Here is a 20,186-nt window from a genome sequence, read left to right as displayed (position 1 = left end):
TTGATATTTTCTTATATGTTCAAGAAAATTTCACTCCGACTTACAGCGTAACGCAACGAGTTATCTAGTGTAACTTACTTGTGCATGCATAATAGAGATGTGATGAAAGGAGTGTTTTGGATTTGTCTTAATTTGAAGCTATAATTAATACTTGTCCTTTTAATTTGTAATTAATTTTGGATTTCTCTTAAGAAAAATGAATTCATTTTATGAATTTATAGGTATTTCAATAAAAATGCTCATTTTATCCACTATATATAAAAGTCTCAATGCATATATATTATTTTTATTTTTTATTTTAATAGTTTAAATTTTCATTTTAATTAAAACTATTTTTTTATTAGATAAGTCATATATAAATTGAACTTACATGTTTATTTATAATTTTTTTAGATTTAAATATAATATAACAATGTAAAAACAAATATACATATCATTATGATTATCACTTATATTAATTAAATACAAGATGAAAAATATTAATAATAGTAATGTACATGCATGCATGAACTATAAAGTATAATCTTGTATAATCTATTATGGGTAAGTGAAAAACTTGAAAAAACTGATTAAACCGAGAAAATAAAAAAAAAATCAAAACCCCAAATCATGAAAAAAATGAATAAATTGATTAGAAATATTAAAAAAAATCTTGCAAGTGAAATGACAAAAAAACATGATGTTAAAGTTTGAGAAGTATTAGAGTTATGGAAAAAATTAGATTTTTTGTTATATGTGGCTATTGTCTTGGATTCACGTTTCATGTTAAAATGCGTGAAACTCTATTTTAATGACTTGTATGATGATAACAAAACACAATTGCTAACAAATAAGATGAGAGATACTTTAATGAGCTTGTATGATTTTTATTTGAAAGCTGATGAAGTGGAGGATAATACTAAACATCAACAGGATGTTACTACTATTGATGATATGGAGATAGATGATAAAGCAAATACTTTGGCTTGATTGAAATAACATTTAGAGAAGGAAGATAATATGGAGAGTAGAAATGAAATTGAGAGATATTTGATTGATAGTTGTAGGGATCCTAATGATGATAAGGTAAATATTTTAAATTGATGGAAGCGTAATGCTTGGAATGTAAAATCTTTTCAAATGTCTCACAACATGTGTTAGCTATTCTTTTATCGACATTAACTTCCAAATCAACCTTTGGCACTTATGCCTATATACTCGATCAATTCTTTAATTTTTTTGAATCTCCAGCAATAATTCAAGCTCTTGTTTGTTGTTGAAATTGATTATATTATTGACCAATTCTAATTAATATTAGAACTGTAATGAATGATATTGAAACCTATAAAAACCTTAAATTAAATAATTTATAAACTTACACCTTTTATTTTATAATTTATTAATTAGTGTATTTTCAATCTACCATGTCTATTTTGTTATTTTGTAGAATTTAAAAAAAAAAATTGCATATATGATAACAAATGATAATTAATTAAAAAATCAAGGGTTTTTTTACTTTTTAGAAAATGTATAGTAAAGATGCTACTTGAATTTTTGAGTTACTGTAATGATTTTACTATTTGTATATTTTATTTGTTTATTTTTGTTGCTAACTACTACTTTTGTTTTGTTTCGTTTGTGGCGATGGCATATCATCCTTTCATCTCACTGCCTTGATAGATATGGATGATAGTATATTCATATTATTGTGAGTATCTCTTTCAAAAAAAATTAAAAAGCTCAATTAAAAATAAAATAAGATAAAAAAATTGGTAAATTGAAATAAGATTTTTACATCAATTAAAAAGGCTTTTAAAAGTCCATAAAAAAACACAAAAAAATTCAATAAAAATTAAATAGGTTTTTCCAATTTTTTAACTACATAAACTGAACTGAACCAAATTAAAATTAATCAGTTTGAACTTTAAGTAAAACAAAACCAAACTGAAAATGACAGCACCCTGGTTATTAACTAAATTATTCTCAGCAAACAAAGCTGGCCAAGTAAAACAAAACCAAACTGAAAATGACAGCACCCTGGTTATTAACTAAATTATTCTCAGCAAACAAAGCTGGCCAAGACACAATGGTAACTCCATATTTACAAGACAAAGGTGGATTACAAAAAGGATTTGGCCATTGTGCTATTAAATTGTAAAACATACATCATGATTACAAACACATCTAGTTAAGTTGCAATTAAGATCAACTGAAAGGAACGGTAAGAAGCTACCTTCTAGTTAATTCGGCATTGTGCATTTCTTTTGAGAATGTCCTAACAAATGACAGCGACCACATTGAACAACCCTCTTTGGGCGTTTAAAGTTTTCTACACGAAGAACCTTCTTTTTTGGCCTGCCAGGTGGTCGGCGAGTTTTGGGTGGGCGTATTGAGATGTCAACCCTGGCAACTCCACCTTCTGTTCCCTCACCCAGTTCCCTCCATTGGGACTTATCAGGAATAGGGTTGATCATCTCTGAGTATGTCTCCCGGTAACTTGCAACAGTGAAGCAAGGCTCAGCAAATACATGAGCATTTTGCCCACAGGAAATAAGCGCGGCAGCAGCATGTGCACAAGGTAAACCATTGAGCTGCCAACGACGGCATGAGCAGACACGACTGCTAATATCCACAATATTTGTTCGCTCAGTCGACACAATCTCAAACTCAACCTCATTTGCACGAAGTACTTGATAGCAAGGTGCATCTGCAATAGCCTCTAAAACCCGCTTCTCAGCAGATGGAACAAGAATTGAGGTCCAGCTCATTCCAATTTCACGACGATTGTTAAACCAAGATGTCAACTGAAGCCGAATATGCTCCATCATTTGTACAACTGGGAGCTCATGGCATTCAAGAGCCCAATTATACAACAATTCGGTAACTCCCAGTGTAAAATGGCCAAATCTCATGCCCTCAAAATATGCGACAGCCCAAAGTTGGGGAGAGAATTCTTGAAACCAAGGTATAACATCTCGTGAGATCTCTACCATCTCAGTTATCTTGCTTTCGAATTCAGCTGCTGTGAGGGCATAAACAGCATTCCAGAAAATATTTACTAACTTTGTATTCTTAAATGTGTCACGGAAGTTTTCACTAACATAACGCAGACAAAATCCATGGAAAGCACTGGGGAAGTGTGTTTCAACTGCCTCTACAATGCCCTTATGCCTTTCAGACAGTATGGTAAGTCTAGGCATGTTGTCTGTATTTACTCCAAGAAGCTTCCGCAACTCTGACATAAACCACATCCAATTCTCGTCATTTTCCACATCAACAATGGCAATGGCCAAAGGAAATAATGCATCATTAGCATCAACAGCTGCAGCACAAAGTAATGTACCCAAATATTTTCCATTAAGATGTGCTCTATCAAGTTCCAGAAGAGGCCTGCATGCATTTATAAAGCCATAAATAGATGCACGGTAGGATATAAAAAGTCTTTGGAAACAATTGTCTTGTCCAGTAGCAAAAACAGACGCAATGCTTCCTGGGTTGTTTTTTCTAATCTGCTCACAATATGCAGGAAGAAGGCGGAACCCTTCTTCAAAAGTTCCATGAAGTGCAGCCATGCTGCGCTCCTTCCCACGCCAAGCTTGCATGTAAGACACAGCAACCCCATGCCGGTCACGTATATCTTGCAGTATTTCCTTTGGTTTGAATTGTGGATTGTCTCGAATACGTGCTTCTACAGACCTAGCTACCCAACCTACTGATGCTTGCTGATGGTGAAGGTTGTGGACTCCTTCACAAGTATGCTCTCCATGTAAGGTTCTAATTGAAAAGGTTGGAACTCCAGGACATTTTGCAACATGGACACGCCATGGACAGCCTACTTTAGAGCATTTGGCTATAAACCGGCTTCGATCTGATTTCACTATCCGAAGATCAAAATGCAGTGCTATAGCAATATCCTTCAATGTTCTTCTGCAAGTTTCAACATTGGGAAACTCTTGTCCGATGGCCAAAGCATGTTCTGACAATGCAAGGGAAGCATCAGGCACAATTAAAGCACGGTCTGCCATGAATCAATTAAAACGAGGAGAAGCAACTTTGCTTGCTTGACAGGCTTCCCCTCATGCTGCATACAAAGTAACCAATTTCAAACTTGTATTTTTCAAGTGCAGCTAGCACTAAAACCTTCAGCAAAATATGGATACCATAATAGAAAGACAAGAATAAGGTAACAAAATAGAAAAAAAAGAACTCAAAAATAATTAATAAAGAAGAATGCATAACTTACATCCAGACAAACAAATATATCAGGGAATTAATGTAAATTGAATGGAAAGGAACTGGTTGATACTGAGCATCAGAAGCAAATTACAATATATATATATATATTGATGTTTGAAATAAGGGGAAGTAAATTCATTTGTTATGCCACTGTGTGTGTTGGGGGTTGGGAGGGTGGGCAAATAAGAGAAATATAGTTCTGAATAGCAGATACCAGATGATGATAATATTTAGAGTGGAGGAAAAAACGAGAGAAAATGAAACTAAACAATAATTTCAGACCATAAATGAGTACACAGGCATCTTAATTTTCTCAGGCTTTGAGAAAAAAAAGGTTTTTTCCTTTGGAGAACAGATATTTTATTAAAAGAGAATCAATGCCGAATTGGAATGAGAATAAGTCATCCTCTTCAGTGAATCAAAAAAACACTTACAATCATCCTGTCATGACAAAGGTTTACTAAAAGGAAAACATTTTCAACCAGACATGGCCCATTTATCAAAGAGAAAGAATTAATATCACTAAAGAGAAGACTGTCAGCATTAAAAACCAACAATCTAATGAAGATTATGAAATTCCAGATTCACTTCTTTGTATCTCAATTTGTCTCCCAAGTTTCTTTGTTGGTTCAAATAAACTTTGCTCAAAGGAGCTTTAAACAGAGTCAACCAACTTTATCAGCTCATTGCACCACGAAGAGGTAACTTGCAACATTGAATTGTTCCCGCGTGATAACAGAGGGTATAAAATATAAATAAATAAATAAACTTGGGATACTTTGATTAATCTCAAAGTCTAATAGTTTTCTTGGAAGAAACAAACGAAACTATGCAGAGCAATGGATGGAGATTGGAGATGAAAATTCAGGTCACTCCCCAGCCTAAAATTCAATTCTGGAAAAAAAAGGAAAATACATGTTTTATTCGAAAACATTCATACAAAATCATCAATTTCAGAACAAGCTCACATCTTCCAATATGTTTAATCTGCGTGTCTACAAAAATCCCCATCCAAATATAATAAAAAAGAATTTCGAGGTTCATATAAATAAAACATAATTAATCATTTCTGAACCTTCTTCAAACTCTAGCTAATCATTTCTTTACCTTCTTCAAACTTTCCCACTTCATGCTAAGGGTGGCACATTGCAATCCCGTTTTAAGAACCTACTTAATCTAAATTCAATATCAGTTCTTAACACATTAGAGAAATGATGCCAAACCAGATCAAGGGAACAGAAATTCACAAAAAAAAACATATATTAAATTAATAAAGACAAGACTTACCTACCATGGGTTTCTACTGCAGTAAGCAAAGGAGAGATGAAATCCCAATAATATATCTGCTATCGGCATCCATTTCCTTGAGCAAAAAAAGGAAACAAGAAAAAAACTAGTCTGTCGAAAAACGAAATCTTTCTCGACAATCAGAGACTCTCTACTAGGACTGGGAGAGAAACCTAGAAACATAACATCCAAATCTTTCTCAGCTATCGAGAAACCGGTTCGAACGCTTTCGGTCCTAGTTATTACTTCTTGCCTTCATTCCGGATCCTAACGTTTTCGGCCCGATAAATAACATTGGGCTTTGGGCTACATTTGTTCCATTTTTATCAACCATTCAACCTGGGTGTGTTATGTGGGTTGGTAGTTATTTTTTAAAATATTTTTTATATTAAAATATATTAAAATAATATATTTTTTATTTTTTAAAAATTATTTTAAGATTAGTATATTAAAACAATCCAAAACATACAAAAAATTAATTTTTAGTAAAAAAATTAAATTTATGAAAAATATGGGTTGACCCGCTTTTCCAAATAGGTTATAAGTAAAAAACTAAAACCTTTTGGTCTTAGCAAAAACATACTATTTATCCTTTTATATTTTATTATGGATTTATTGTTAAATATTTTTTTTAATTTGATTCTTAAATTTCTTTTTGTGATTGCATTTTTTTGGGATCAAATTTAAGAGCAATTGAATCAATCTTGTTGACTAAATATGAAATTGAAAGATAGAGGATCAAAGTGAAAAAAAAAATCACAAATGAGTGATGGTTTTAAAGTTCATATAAAAAGTTTAATTTAGTCCTCCTACTTTTTAAAACTATAAATATCCGATACCTTAATATTTTTTCAATTTAATTTTAATATAAAAGTTCATTTAGTCACAAATGAGTTGGCTTTTGGATTTGTGGGGTTGGATTGTTGACTTGGATACCTCTAACAAGTTCAATTAACATCCAAATACTCCTAGCCATTTCTTCCACTCCTTGCTCCAACCTTGTAAGACGTTCTCCATCATCATTACCTTGTCTAACCATCTTAAAACGAGGCTTTGATACCATCTGACGTAGCATAAATGTTGGCGGGTTCATGATTTTGTTCACGAAGATAAGGGTTGTTGATATCGTTCAATTAGACAAAAGAAAATTAAATCAGAAAAAAAAAATCTGAATTGATTTTTTAATTGAGAATTTTATTCGTGATTCATCAATCAAAAGCTAATACAAAATGAAAATAGGTTAAATACTTAGAACAACCCTCCTAGAACAAGGAAAATGCCAAATTAAATTAAAGGCTAAAATTAAAGTTTTTGATAACACATACATCAATAAACATAAATGAGTAGTAACTTAAAGTAGATAAATAATCATAGTCAATGCTTCTTTAACTCCATTAAGCATGGCTGACTTTATATTAGGCTTGAGTCGACTATTATACCTCATTCGTTATGTTATTAAATCCACCTTTTTTCATCTTTATATAGGTCTGAGAGACATGAGCTCTAGAAGGAGAAGAGTTTGTGATTTAATATTTTAAGATATATACAATGAAAGTTGTAAATTTAAAATTTTTCAAGAGTTTCAAGGATCTTGTTAGAAAAATCTAGAGTAATTTAAAGTTTATAAGAAGATTACTGGTATGTTGTTGCAGGCAACCAATTATAAAACCTAAACTCTTAAAAATACATGTAGTAGTGCGAGTAAGGATCGTTCCCATGAATAGTATCTACCCTAGTTTTATGCTACATGAACAATGAACAACTTAAATTAAACTATTGAAATCAATCAAAATAACAAACCTTAGTCTAGGACCTCTAGGTCAACATCCGCCATCAGAATTTTATAACTGATCATTGATGCAAGTATATATCAATTCACATTTTGAATATTCATTATTGAGACTATTTTCCTATCTCTTCTTAGTCATAGTCAATTATAAAACAAATAATCTAATTAACTCTAACCGCCGAACAACTCAAGACAAATAGTAAAAGTTTAATCTAATGGCAACCTTAAGATTTAGAGAGATTGATGAACCTAAACAACACAAGTACAATTGGTTGTATTTAATCTAGTCAAGCTTTCTTCCTAAGATCTAATGGTTTCTGATTTAACAAATTATTAAATTTATTTCCTTCAACTAACTAAAAATTTAGCTACGCATGGCATGATAAAAACTCGAAAAAGGGAAAAAAATAGAGAAAAAGAGAATTGAATTATTTTTAATTTTATCATTTAATATTAGATTGAATAAGAATCGTCCAAGTTGTTTTAGACCCGTTATTATATATCAAATATATTAAAATATAATTGATTCTTCTAAATTGCCAACGGATATAAGAAAAAAAAATGTATATATCTTGTATTGAAGATGGCCTTAGCTCTCATTTGTATATAACAAAGGGACACGTAAACAATTAAAACAATTGAACTCTCATGTTTATTTCACATTTAACTTTCATTCTATGAACATACCATTTCCAAGTCAGTCTGTTAAATGAGAACAAACAATCATAGTTCTTAAACACATTGACCTCTCATTTGTTTTAGCTATGCTTGGAGGGAACTTTGCTGCTGTCAGCCTTCTTTGATGCTGTTGTTTATGTTCTTGGTAGCTTCTCTTCCGCAACACTTCTTCTTCTTCCTCCTTTTCTTCTTCAAAACTCATTGATGGCTTTGTTCATCGTCTAAATTGTTGCAGTTGCATGCCTCGACTCACTCTATCAAACTTGCCAGCAACTGCTCTCAAACCCCACTCAGTTGCATACCTCGACTCACAATCAGCATGCCTATCAATGCTTGTGTTCCAAACGCAACTGTTCATTAAATTAATTAGAGAGCTAACAGTTTCATGCATGGGAAGTACCCTTTGTGGGCATGCATTGTTTCTTGGATTTAAGAGTTTGCTTTAAGCATAGAAAAGTTGTGTTCTATGTATCAGTTTATATGATCTGATGGTTCTGAGAAAAAAGAAGGATAAACATGAGTTCGTTTTCAAAAACGAGGGTTCAAATCTCTGAGATTTTATTATGTAGGCTTTTCCAATGACAGCAATGCCATGGACGGCCATCCCATGCATGCATACGCTGGATATTTCTTTGCAGCTCCTGCTGTAACAGCATTGTTTCGGCTCCCGGCTCCTGCTAGAACTGTTATATGCAGCTCTTTTCTAAGCGTTTCCATCTCACCTGAAGATTCTATCAATTGCTTAACCACTGCATTCATTCATTGCCTTTTAATTAATGAAAACTAGCTAGATCTTGGTCTCTTCTATTTTTCTATCATGTTTTTATTTATCCTACGTACGCTAGCTCTTCTATATTTTCTATTAATGATTTTTAATTTTTCTTGCAATGAGTTCCTATTTCTTTAAAATGTGTGTTGATTTTATAAAAACTTCATTTTGATTCAATTTCTAAGTAAAATAACAAGATTGAAATTACTAATTCTTCAAAAATAAATTTAATATATTACGATATCGAGATTTACTAAAATTCAATGAAGAGTGCTTGAACTCAATCAAATTATTTTGATTAAATTCTATTTTGTTTTCATGTTAAATAAGTGTTTGTTAATGTAGTACATTATATATTTTTATATTAGATTTTATTTTGATCTTGTATTTTTAAACACAAGATCAAAATTATTAATTCTTCAAAAATAAATCTAATATATTACAATATTGAAATTTATGATGTTTTTACAGAAGTGTTTTTCAAATAAAAATATATCAAAATGATATTTTTTCAAATTATTTTTATTTTTAATATCAGCAAATCAAAACCATTAAAAAATATCTAAAATTATTTTTTAAAATAAAAAAACAAATTGAAAAACACTTGAATGTTTATTTTTACATTACAATTTAATTTTTAATTTTTTATCTAAAAATATTAAATTAATATTTTTTTTAAATGCTTTTAAATAGTTTTAATATAATAATATAAAAAAATAATTAAAAATAATTATTTAGTTATAGTTTTAATTCACAAAATAGATTAAATCGCATTAACTTATTAAAAGTGTGTTTGATATTATTCTAATAATTATTTTTTAAAGTATTTTTATTTAGAAATATATTAAAATTATATATTTTTTTATTTTTTTAAAATTTATTTTTATCACTAACATATTATTTGAAAATATAAAAAAATTAATTAAAAATGAATAAAAAAATACTAATTTTTTAAAAATAAAAACCAACGGGCAACGGGTAACGTATCTTGATTTCGAAAGCTTAGGGTTTGACCGTTTAAGTGAAACTGAAAGAAACAAAACTCGAAACCAGAAAGCTAGGAGTACCTGCATATTGTTTGTTAATGAATGAAATGGCAGGGAGTTCTTCATCACAGTCACAGGCTCCCAAAATCCTACTAGCAAAGCCTCCCGGATTGGTGACTTCAGGACCGGCGGTGTCTGCCGCTGCTGCTAAATTTGGACGCGAAGACGAAACAGCGCCGCACCATCACCATCGGTCTCGTCTCCCTTCAATTACCTCTCTCAATCTCCTCTCCGATTCTTGGGACTTCCACATTGATCGCTTTCTCCCTGTATGTAACAAATTCCACTACTAACATAGCATAATAATTTCCTCAGTTTCGTAAATTATTTGTTTTTATATATTTATTTCTAATCTATTCATACATTTTGGATCGGATCAGTTCCTGACGGAGAATACAGATTTTACAGTGGTTGGAATAATTGGGCCGCCTGGGGTTGGCAAGTCCACAATCTTGAATGAGCTTTATGGCTTTGATGGAACCTCGCCAGGTTATCCACTTATATTTGATTCTTTACAAGTTATTTTAATAAAGGAATGAACTAAAACGATGACAATACCTACTGTATGCTATATATATATATAAAATAAATACAGGGATGCTTCCGCCGTTTACTGTGCAGTCTGAAGATAACCGAGCAATGGCAAGGCATTGTACTGTGGGAATTGAACCCAGGATATCTGCTGAGAGGCTCATTCTTCTTGATACCCAGGTCAGGCATTTTATTTTTTTTTATAATTGAAGTCAGTTTCATAAACTCAATCTGAAAATGATTTTATCCTATTAAACTTAAATGAGTTAGCGAAACATAAATGAATATAAATAATGCACGCTTTGGCTGATTTGAAGCTCCGCGTTTTAGATTTTTGGGTTCAGGGGCTCAATCTAAAAATGACTTTATCTAGTCTCTTGAATTCATTGGTTTTTTCCTAAACTCATCTGAATCTTTAAGATTCTCATCCCAGACTTTTCACAAAAAACTGTCAGTTTCAGTTAATATTTTGTTGATTCAAGTAGAAATTCGCTTCCAACTTGAAGGGAATTGATTGACCGGCTCTTATTGATAAAAGAGCATGGAGATAGAGATGGGATGATTACTCTAGGAGATAAGGATGGGGAGAGAACACACACATATGGGAGAGTAATACACTGTAATCAGGTCTGGAGATCCTTAAATCTGCCCTGCCCTATGCCCGATTTGGGTTCTCTTAGGTAGTGTTTGTTTACGTCTTAAGACAAAAGAGACGAAGATATTTGGGACGGAGGGGACATGTCCCCTTGTCCTTTCTATTTTAAAATGACAAAATTCACTCCAAAACTATTCTCGAGACATTTATTTTTGTCTTCGTCTCCTTCCGTGCAACCAAACATGTTTCTTCCCCTATTGTTTCTGTCTCTTTTTTTATCCTAGGACACTAACTAAACGCAACCTATTCAATTTACACCAAAACCCACCTACCCTGCTCATTTTACACCCTCCATTTAGGTGGGATGGGCCAAGTGTTGTGGGTTTTCCATCCCATTTTCATCCATGTAAAAGACTATAGTTGTGTAATTCTTGCACTAAATTTACTTACTACTTAACAAGGTCACTTGTCTACACATATAAAACAGTAGTTTGGTTTATGAACATCAAATCCTACACCCCTAATTGATATTCATTGTTCTGATACCATAAAGCTAATGCTATGCCGTCTTCTGTTTCTGTCTATCCTCATATACTATACTGAAAAGTTTGTCTTCTCCTTTTCTTTTACTTTTTTAACTGTTTTTTTTCTTAATTTGCAGCCTGTTTTTAGCCCTTCTGTTTTGGCAGAGATGATGAGACCTGATGGCTCATCCACAATTTCAGTTTTAAGTGGTGAAAACCTTTCTACTGAGTTGGCTCATGAACTTACAGCTATTCAGGTAACTGGAGAGGAACTTTACTTCTGATTTCATGGCTGGAGTAAAATATAGTAACTGTGTTGATTGATAGTGCATAATCTGTCATATTTTCTTGCAAGTACATCCTTACAGTTATTGAAAGATAAAATGCCTGATGAACTTCTATGTTTCTGGTTGTGCTGCAAGGATTCATTATAGCTTGGTGTTCTCCTAGCTTCCATTTGTCATGTCCTGCTGGTGGTATCAGATGGAGTTTATGATGATAGTATGCGGCACTTAATGTTGACGGTATTTCTTATTTCATGGCCTCTGCACATGCTAATGTTGTATGCTCCATAAATTTGGGAATAAACAGCTTTCTTTAAACAATCTAGTTCTGTTCATTTGATAGTCACTAGGAATTTGCTTTTTTCTTTGTTAATCTGTGCTCATAATTCGGACAAAAATATCAACTTGATGCACAATATAGGAACAAGAAAGCTTACTTGTTTGTTTGTAATTTAGTACATTTAGAGTTTTATTGGTATTTAGGTATCTTTCTATGGTTTTATTATTATTATTATTATTATTAGAAGGTAATATATTGTTAGGATTCATATTTTCTATTTAGTTGAGGATACTACAGTTTGTCGGCGTCAAACACTATATAAAAACCATATCCTTTGTAAAAGTCAGAGATTCTTTCAAATCCTTCAACCCTCTTCTATAGGGATTTGCCCTCATTTATAAGTTGTTCGTTCTTCTTGCTCAAGTTTTCCCTCTGCAATAGGGAATTCTACTTCTCTACATTTGCTACTACCCTATCCCATATCAATTTTGGTATTAGAGCCCAACCCCAATCCAAACCCTTAAACCAAAAAAAAAAAAAAAATCTAGATTACCAGCCCTCATTTCTATGCTGTCAAGAAAAAAAAAACAGAAGACTTCATGTATGAAGATTATGATTATATTGGCAAGTCCGCTTGTATAAGTTGGGTATTATTTGTTCAAATTCACCGGTTCTTGTATCGGGTCAGTGATGAAGTACTGTATGGGATTTTTGAACCTTGTGGCTTTGTGGAAGAGATTATTATGTATTACAAGGCAATCATAGTACAGTTTTTATTTCAACAAAGTGCAACTAACAACTAGCAGAATGTGAACAAATCATGGCTTGCCCATTCCTTTCCAGAATTACTTACATATCTACTACTATTTTCTCAATAATTTCATCATCACACATCAATCATCATTGTTTCTCAACATCACTTATCCAACAATGCATCTCAAATCTGATTTAATATAAGTTGGGCTTGAGGCTACTAACTTTATCTGGTAAGACACAAATTGCTTCCTTTAAGAATTTGCTAATATAGTTGTTAGATGGTTTTTGGTACTATATCCTCATAGTTGTATATGGTCACACATGCACTGATTATTTCAAAACTATGTGTTAGGTCAGATGTATATCTTTAAACTTCATATGAAGGTACTTGAAAAACCTTGTTTCCCAGGACTTGAAATGGCTAAATGTTTTTTTTATAAAAAAGATGATTTATTGGAGTTTAATACAAATGAGGAATTTGGATAAAGGTTCGAATATCCAAGCTTAGAATTTAAAGTTTTTCTGGGATGCAACTTCCATAAGGAGGATAAGAGGACAATGCCTTCAAGTATGCTCGTAGCATTAGTGAGAACTAACGTGCTCTCATATTGAAAAAGTAACTACCATATATGACCTGGGAAAATGAAAACAAATTTCTACAAGTGTCCAAATCTAATGCATACCTGAATATACGATGAGCACAAAGGAGAGATAGCAAAAACAAGGTGTCTGATTGTTCTTGAGATGCCTGATGGCCTATGCCTTATGATAACATGGTAATATGTTATTCTATCACTCAGAAAGTAATTCTTTATTCAGGCCATACTCTTGTAACTTTTTGCAATTTGATATGTATTTTTGTTTACTTTAGCTGGCCTTTTAATGCTTTGTTTGTATATTTTATTTTATTTTATTTTTCTTTTTGTGGTTCTTTTTCCTCACAAAGTAGGTAGTTATGTTTTATCACTACTAAAATATCTGTACTGAAGTTGCATGAAACTACACTGTGTCTTTGCTCATGATATGAAAGAACAATTTTTATTAAAAGTTATGATACTAATATCATTGATTGTTTCTTGGCCAATATTTCAAGATCACTAGAAACTGGATATTCTGATGTGTTGTCTTTTCTCAAATACCTGTTCTTTGACACTTGCATTTTGTTTGTCCTTTTTCTTTCTACTTGAATGTCTCACTTGGTTTATCTATCTTGTATAATCTATATAAATCTTACTGGGGTGCTATGTATTTGCAGGTTGACTTGCTGAAACATGGCATACCTGATCCATCTTCACTAAACTCTGCATATGTGCAGAGCTCTAATGCGGGGCCTGAAAAAGAAAACAAGGATAAAGTCTCTGAGGCTGAAGAGTATATGGCTACTCCACTCTTTGTACATACAAAGTGAGTTATCATTTTGTTCAATTCTAATAAATTGCAACTTAGCTTATGGAGAAAAAGTAATTCGGTAGTGTGTCTTTGAAATAAGTTATATAAAATACTTGTTGACATGATCAACTTTTCCCTCTCTCCATGTAGGGCATATCTCATATGTAATTATTGTATTGATAATCAGGGTGTTCAATTTTCTGTCTTGTTACCCCACTCTGATTTTCAAAGATATATTTCTTGCTTTTAGGAAGCCCAAGTTAGCTAACAAAATACTACGATCACGAAACACTTGATTTATGATCTATTAATGCATGAAGGCTAGGTCCGTTCTAGGCTTGTCATTATTTTTGCTCTTGCATTATAATATATGGAAGTCACTTGTTCTGTATTCATGGTGGTCAAGACATGCTCACTTGCAGTAACAACCAGGAAATTTTAAGAGTTATGCACATGTGAGCATGTTTTCATGATTGGCCAGATGTATTCTGCAGGGCTCACATGCAGCCATAGAAATAAAGCTGTTATCGTCAATGAACAGTTTCTATGGATTTCATGAAATAACATCCTTGGAATGATGGTACATCTACAATAGCATGACAATGATTTTCAAAATTTTTGCATGTACATCTACAATAAATGGGGAGATACAGATCTCAATTCAACATTTTTGCATCTAGTGCATTGTCTGTCATCGATGTTGCTCAACTTTGATATCATTTCCTAATTGCTTGAAGTCTTATTAAAAGTTATCTTGGTATTATGTGATATGGAGTTCTCTCTTTCTGGGAGCAGAAGCACCTATCTAATCCTCTTTTTTGCAGGCTGCAAGATGAAGATTTTACTCCATGTAATTTTGTGGAACTGAGGAAGGAACTAGAACAATATTTCAGCTCCTCATCATTCATCAAAGAAAAGGGTGGAAGCATGGCAAAAGAGCAGATCTCTTATTCTGTGCCTTCAAACAGTCATGATAATGATCCAGATTCAAAATCTATCAATTTATTTGTCATTCCATTAAAGGACAAAGATGACTCTCTTAAAGCTCAGTACAAAAGTTACATCTCTGCACTATGGAAGTTGCGAGATCAGGTTCCTCTCCTTCTCTCTTATGGTCAAGTGCAATCACATTTTTTTCCTCATCTGATAAAATAAATAAAACCTATAACAAAGATATTGATATTCTTTTCCCTTGACAAACTACAATGTCTGCAAATTTGAAAAAGTTTGCTGTTTCTTCAGGTTTTATCAATGAACGGCCTGTCCTTCGCGAGGACAGTCTCAGAACGTGACTGGTTGAAAAATTCTGCCAAGATCTGGGAATTAGTTAAAGGCTCTGCAATCATTGCAGAGTATGGCCAAGCACTTCAAGGTTCAGGGATGTTTCGGAGGTAGGAGTTCAAGTTTTGTGCTAGAGAGCACAGGTTGACACCCGGATTTGAACTGGGGAAAAAGGGTTTGCAGTCCCCCGCCTTACCACTTGGCAATGTCACCAAAATTTGTCTTCGATGCAATAAGCCAGCCTGCTTGGCTTCGTGTCCGCAACCAGGATTGTTTACATGTATGATTATTGCTGTATTTTTGTTCGAATTTCAAGGGCATCTTTGTAATGGTTGCGAGAGAAATGATTATGTTACTGATAAGTTGTAGATCAGGTAATCAATCGTGCGCAGCATTTCATTGCCTTGCGACTTCTTGAGAGGCCTTGTTATATGGCATGCAAATACTGGCTAGAAATGCTCCCATTCGGTCTTGGAAGGATTTGACCATGCTTCACACAACTTTCAATCTCAAATAATAGTTGGATATCCTTTGCAAGCCCCAGAAACTTTGGCAATGACTTGAAACTGCTGTCGGACCTTTTGGAATGAGTAGATTAAATCAGCATTTCAAGTCCAAATAATAGCAGATTATTAGCTTGAAGGAACCAGTGCAACTTTTTAAATAACATTCAATAAGACAACATGTGAAGGTCGAAATACTGTAAGCTTAGTTGAAGGCTTCGGACAGGGTACATGTAATAAGGTAACAAGAGTCTAATACAAGAAAATTAATGAGAACAGAGCTCTGAGTTCTGATCTATAAGTTATAATACATGTATAACAACACTATGCCTGCTCAAGCTAATGGTAGAGTGGGCTGAACTGAAGCATGGACCTCTGAAAACAGTTGCTGCTAAAAGATTAGCAAGTAAATCTTGTGAAGCTATGAATTTAACACAACTTTTGCAACTTTATCTTGCATAAAATAAGTCACCCTAAACATGTTTTCTGTGTGCATGAAAAAACAGCTTAGGAGGGAATAAGTGGCTTCTGAATTATCACAGCATAATGTTAGCTCACCTAACTAGGATTGAATCGCATGCAAGCTCTGATACACCATTAGCCATGGCGTTGTATTCTGACTCTGTAGATGATCATACAATTGTTTTCTGCTTTCCAACAGACAAGATTGGGACCAAGAAAATCAGCATAACCAATAAGAGTCGGTGAAAGCAGGCAGGTGGAAAGAATTTCCGAGTACCATGAAGACATAATCAATAGTATGTTGTAAATTGCGAAGTATTCACTTGACGCACTCCAATTACTCATATAAGGTGAATGAATAAATTGATAAATTTTATTAACAAAATAATAAATGTTAGGCTGGGAAAATTTAGCTGTGGCCATTAAAGATAAATTTGAAGGATTCAGCAAAAAAAAAAAAAAAACAAAAACAAGGGGAAGGCCGAGTGTGGAGAGAAGAAAAAAAGGATGGAAAAAAAAATATATAGAAAAAGTAAAGAAATACATTAATTTTTATGCAAAACAATGTGATCATACACATTCTTTTTTTTAATATGACTATAATTTTACTCTTGTGTAAAAATGCATACTTTAACACTAATAAAATATCAGATTGACTTAGTACCGCGTTCGATTATTCTTAATAAACAAATCTATAGAAGTAATCTTGAGGAAACAAAGGAGTTTTAAAGACTAGTGAAGCAAATAATGTCAAAAAGATACATTCGAAAAAACATAAGTCCATGTGTTGTTCCATACTTTTAAAAGACATTTAAATCTAGATTGCATAAAAAATATAGGTTGTTCTAGGTTGATAGTTTTGAAATTTGAATTTTTTTGCATGGTTATGATGATTTGTTATTTTTATTAGTTTTTTTTATTCAAGTACGTTTGATTATGATAATATGGGCCGCTAAAGTCAAAAGAGTCTAGTTTAAAGGCTTAAAATGTGTTTTATGGGTTTAGCGGCATTCTGGACTTTTTTTTAGGCAGCTGGGTATGTGTTCTTCATGTTCATCCGATTAACATTGTCATAGGTGCTAGTTTTAAGTCTTGTTTTGATTTAATTCTGGTTTCTACAAGTTCATATATCATTATTAGTAAATAATATAGGAATTTCGAGCATTAATAACATGTTTTTTATGGTTTTAATTTTAGGATTTCGATTTTGAACTGAAACTCGTTTATGACAAAAGCGTAATTTTTGAGTAATAATCAAAGCAAAATGACACTTGGGGTGTGTTTGTTTCCTGGAAAATGGTTTCCGGGAAATCACTTTCTAAACTTTCCTGTGTTTGTTTGTCATTAGGAAAGTTGGTCAACGGAAAACACTTTCCAGTCAACGGAAAACATTTTTTAGTTGAAGAAAATTTTGGCTTGGTTTCTAGAAAAGTGTTTTTGTTTTTCTGGAAGTTGTGAAAATTTAGAAATGTTATATTATTTATTGATTATATCAAATTTAATTCTTGAACTTTTGATTGCTATATATATTTTGTTTTAAAAATTTGTTTTTCAATTTCATCCCTTAGAATTTAATTTTTATATTAATTTTTATCTTTATTTTTATAATTGTTATTTGCTTTTCCCTTATCATTTTTTAATTGAAATTTTTATCTATCAAATTTGGTCTTCATTCTTTTGATTATCACTTATTTTATTTGAAATAATTTATAAAATGTTAATTATTATTATTTTAATTTCTTCATCTTTCAATGTTTTGATTTTTTAGATTTGATTTCTATTATTTTGATTATTATTTATTTTATTTGAGATAATTTATGAACTTATATTTTTTTTCAATTTCATTCTCATTCAATTTTTTAATTTATAAGATTTTTTCCTCACTATTTTAATAAACTTGAAAAAATAAAACATTAATAAGTTATTTTCTAACTCATTTTGCATGACATAACCAAACACTGGAAAGTGTTTTCCAATTTATTTTTCATTACACTACCAAACATCAGAAAATAATTCACTTTCCAGAAGAAAACTACTTTCCAACAAACAAATGGGGCATTAATTCTTAATCTATACTTGATTGCGAACAAAAAACCTACCTTTTATTGTTTAAGATCTAGTCTGGTTTGAGAGTTGTGTTTGCTGGGTTCTTGATGAATGTTCTCCATGTTCTTTATTTTTTATATGTTTGATCCGTTTCGACAAAAAAATTTAAGTTTTTATGTTTTTCTTATGTTGGATCTGTTTTGGTTCTGGGTCTTTGTTTTGGTTTGTTTTCAAGTTAACTCGGTCGGGTCAACTTGGTTGGGTCAAAACCGGGTTAATCCTTAGGCCTTGTTTGGTTTGTTGTTATTTTTTATAAGGTTTATTTGGTTTAAAGGTGAGTTTAAAAACATCATTTAGGCTTGTTTTGGGTAGTTTTTGTTTCAAGAAAAATCATTTTTTTTTTTACCAAATAAGGTCTTACAAAAATACAAAAAATATAAAATAAAAATTTTCTTTTTGTGTGTTACATATACCCAAGTTTTCTCAAAAATACAAAAATCATATCTTGTTTTTTAAAAAAAAACAAATACATGGTATGTTTTATTTTTTTGGCATGCATAATAAATTTAATAATCAGTTTATTGAATTTATGAGATTTTGGCTAATATTTCAATAATCACTAAAGTTTTAATTCATGAAAATTAATTGCCAATATTTTGGTATAAATGTTTGACCTATAAGTGAGGTTGATATTTAAATATCAGGAGTTGACTAGAAAATTCTTAAAATTATTCTAAATATTCATCAATTTTAATTGAGAATATTTTTTACTGCAATATATGAATTACAAAAAACTATTTTCATAAAAAATTATTTGGGTACACGAGCCCATAATAAATTCTTAATATTAGATTTATTCACATGAATAAATCTCAATCCTAAGCCATAGACAGACCGCTAGTTAGCAACCCATCAAAACCTTTAAACCATATTCAAACCACACAATGCAACTTATCTTGGGTAGGGTGTACTCTGGGTGCTAATATATTTCATAGCCACGATACCCTTTGATTCTCCGACAAGACTAATACACTCGCGTCTCCTAACAACTTTGAATCAAACAACTAGGTAACAACTCCCTTAACCCTCTTGACGTCGTTCACCCACGTGCGACAATGCGTTATATACACCTTTACTTATTTCTAAAGAACCTTGAGTTGATATTTCTATAGATTTTATTTCGGGTTTACCTAGATCAAGGAAAGGAAGAGACTCCATATTTGTTATTGTAGATAGATTTTCTAAAATAACACATTTCATTTCTTGCCATAAAACTAATAATGCAAAGAATATAGTAGATCTATTTTTTAAGAAGGTAGTTTAATTAAATGGTGTGCGAAGGAGCATTGTGTCTGATCAATATGTTAAGTTTTTTAGTTACTTTTGAAAGATTTGTAGGGTAAGTTTATAACTAAATTTTTTTTTCTACTACTTGTCATCCATAAACAAATAGTTAAACTAAAGTAGCAAACAAGACTTTAACTCAATTATTAAGAGTTATCATTCAAAAGAATCTTAAAAATTAGAAATATTGTTGGTCATTTATTGAATTTTCATATAATTATAGTGTACATTCTATTACTGATTATTCATCATTTAAGATTATTTATGATTGTAATCCTTTAACACCATTAAACTTGATTCCTTTTATCTTTTGATGAAAGACTTAGTCTTAATGCTTATAAAAAAAACACATATGGTGAAGGACTTATATGCAAAGATATGACAATAAATAAAAAAACAAAATGAGC

General features: G+C 31.8%; 2 protein-coding genes across 5 annotated transcripts; one reads left to right on the top strand and one right to left on the bottom strand.

Annotated features, from left to right (window-relative positions):
- Positions 1-2,000: 2,000 nt before the first annotated feature.
- LOC133670211 (uncharacterized) lies at positions 2,001-5,727 on the bottom strand. Of its 4 annotated transcripts, none has more exons than XM_062090725.1 (2): positions 5,503-5,727; positions 2,001-4,060 (listed from the first exon to the last, which is right to left on the bottom strand). In XM_062090725.1, the coding sequence occupies exon 2, from the start codon at positions 4,002-4,004 to the stop codon at positions 2,220-2,222; it is 1,785 nt and encodes a 594-aa protein (XP_061946709.1). In that variant the 5' UTR covers positions 4,005-4,060; positions 5,503-5,727; the 3' UTR covers positions 2,001-2,219. The 4 variants fall into 4 exon arrangements, with proteins under 4 accessions (XP_061946709.1, XP_061946711.1, XP_061946707.1 ...); XM_062090727.1 differs by having other exon boundaries at positions 2,001-3,955; XM_062090723.1 differs by having other exon boundaries at positions 5,507-5,727.
- A 4,006-nt stretch (positions 5,728-9,733) lies between these two features.
- LOC133669361 (uncharacterized) lies at positions 9,734-15,971 on the top strand. The gene is made up of 8 exons (XM_062089461.1): positions 9,734-10,053; positions 10,165-10,273; positions 10,380-10,495; positions 11,572-11,691; positions 11,869-11,958; positions 14,010-14,158; positions 14,968-15,235; positions 15,386-15,971. Exons 1-8 carry the CDS (start codon positions 9,823-9,825, stop codon positions 15,536-15,538), a joined length of 1,236 nt encoding a protein of 411 aa, XP_061945445.1. The 5' UTR covers positions 9,734-9,822; the 3' UTR covers positions 15,539-15,971.
- Positions 15,972-20,186: the final 4,215 nt, after the last annotated feature.

Source organism: Populus nigra, chromosome 12 (assembly GCF_951802175.1).
Source record: "Populus nigra chromosome 12, ddPopNigr1.1, whole genome shotgun sequence".
NCBI classification, from domain to species: domain Eukaryota; kingdom Viridiplantae; phylum Streptophyta; class Magnoliopsida; order Malpighiales; family Salicaceae; genus Populus; species Populus nigra.
The sequence above is the reverse complement of the archived record's forward strand: the minus strand, read 5'-3'. Positions and strand labels throughout refer to the sequence as shown.

Bases quoted from the DNA above. Each gene is read 5' to 3' on its own strand.
- LOC133670211 (XM_062090725.1), bottom strand. From the start codon at position 4,004: ATGGCAGACCGTGCTTTAATTGTGCCTGATGCTTCCCTTGCATTGTCA.
- LOC133669361 (XM_062089461.1), top strand. From the start codon at position 9,823: ATGAATGAAATGGCAGGGAGTTCTTCATCACAGTCACAGGCTCCCAAA. The intron at 10,054-10,164 runs GTATGTAACAAA...GGATCGGATCAG, and splicing joins ACATTGATCGCTTTCTCCCT to TTCCTGACGGAGAATACAGA. The intron at 11,959-14,009 runs GTATTTCTTATT...ATGTATTTGCAG, and splicing joins TGCGGCACTTAATGTTGACG to GTTGACTTGCTGAAACATGG.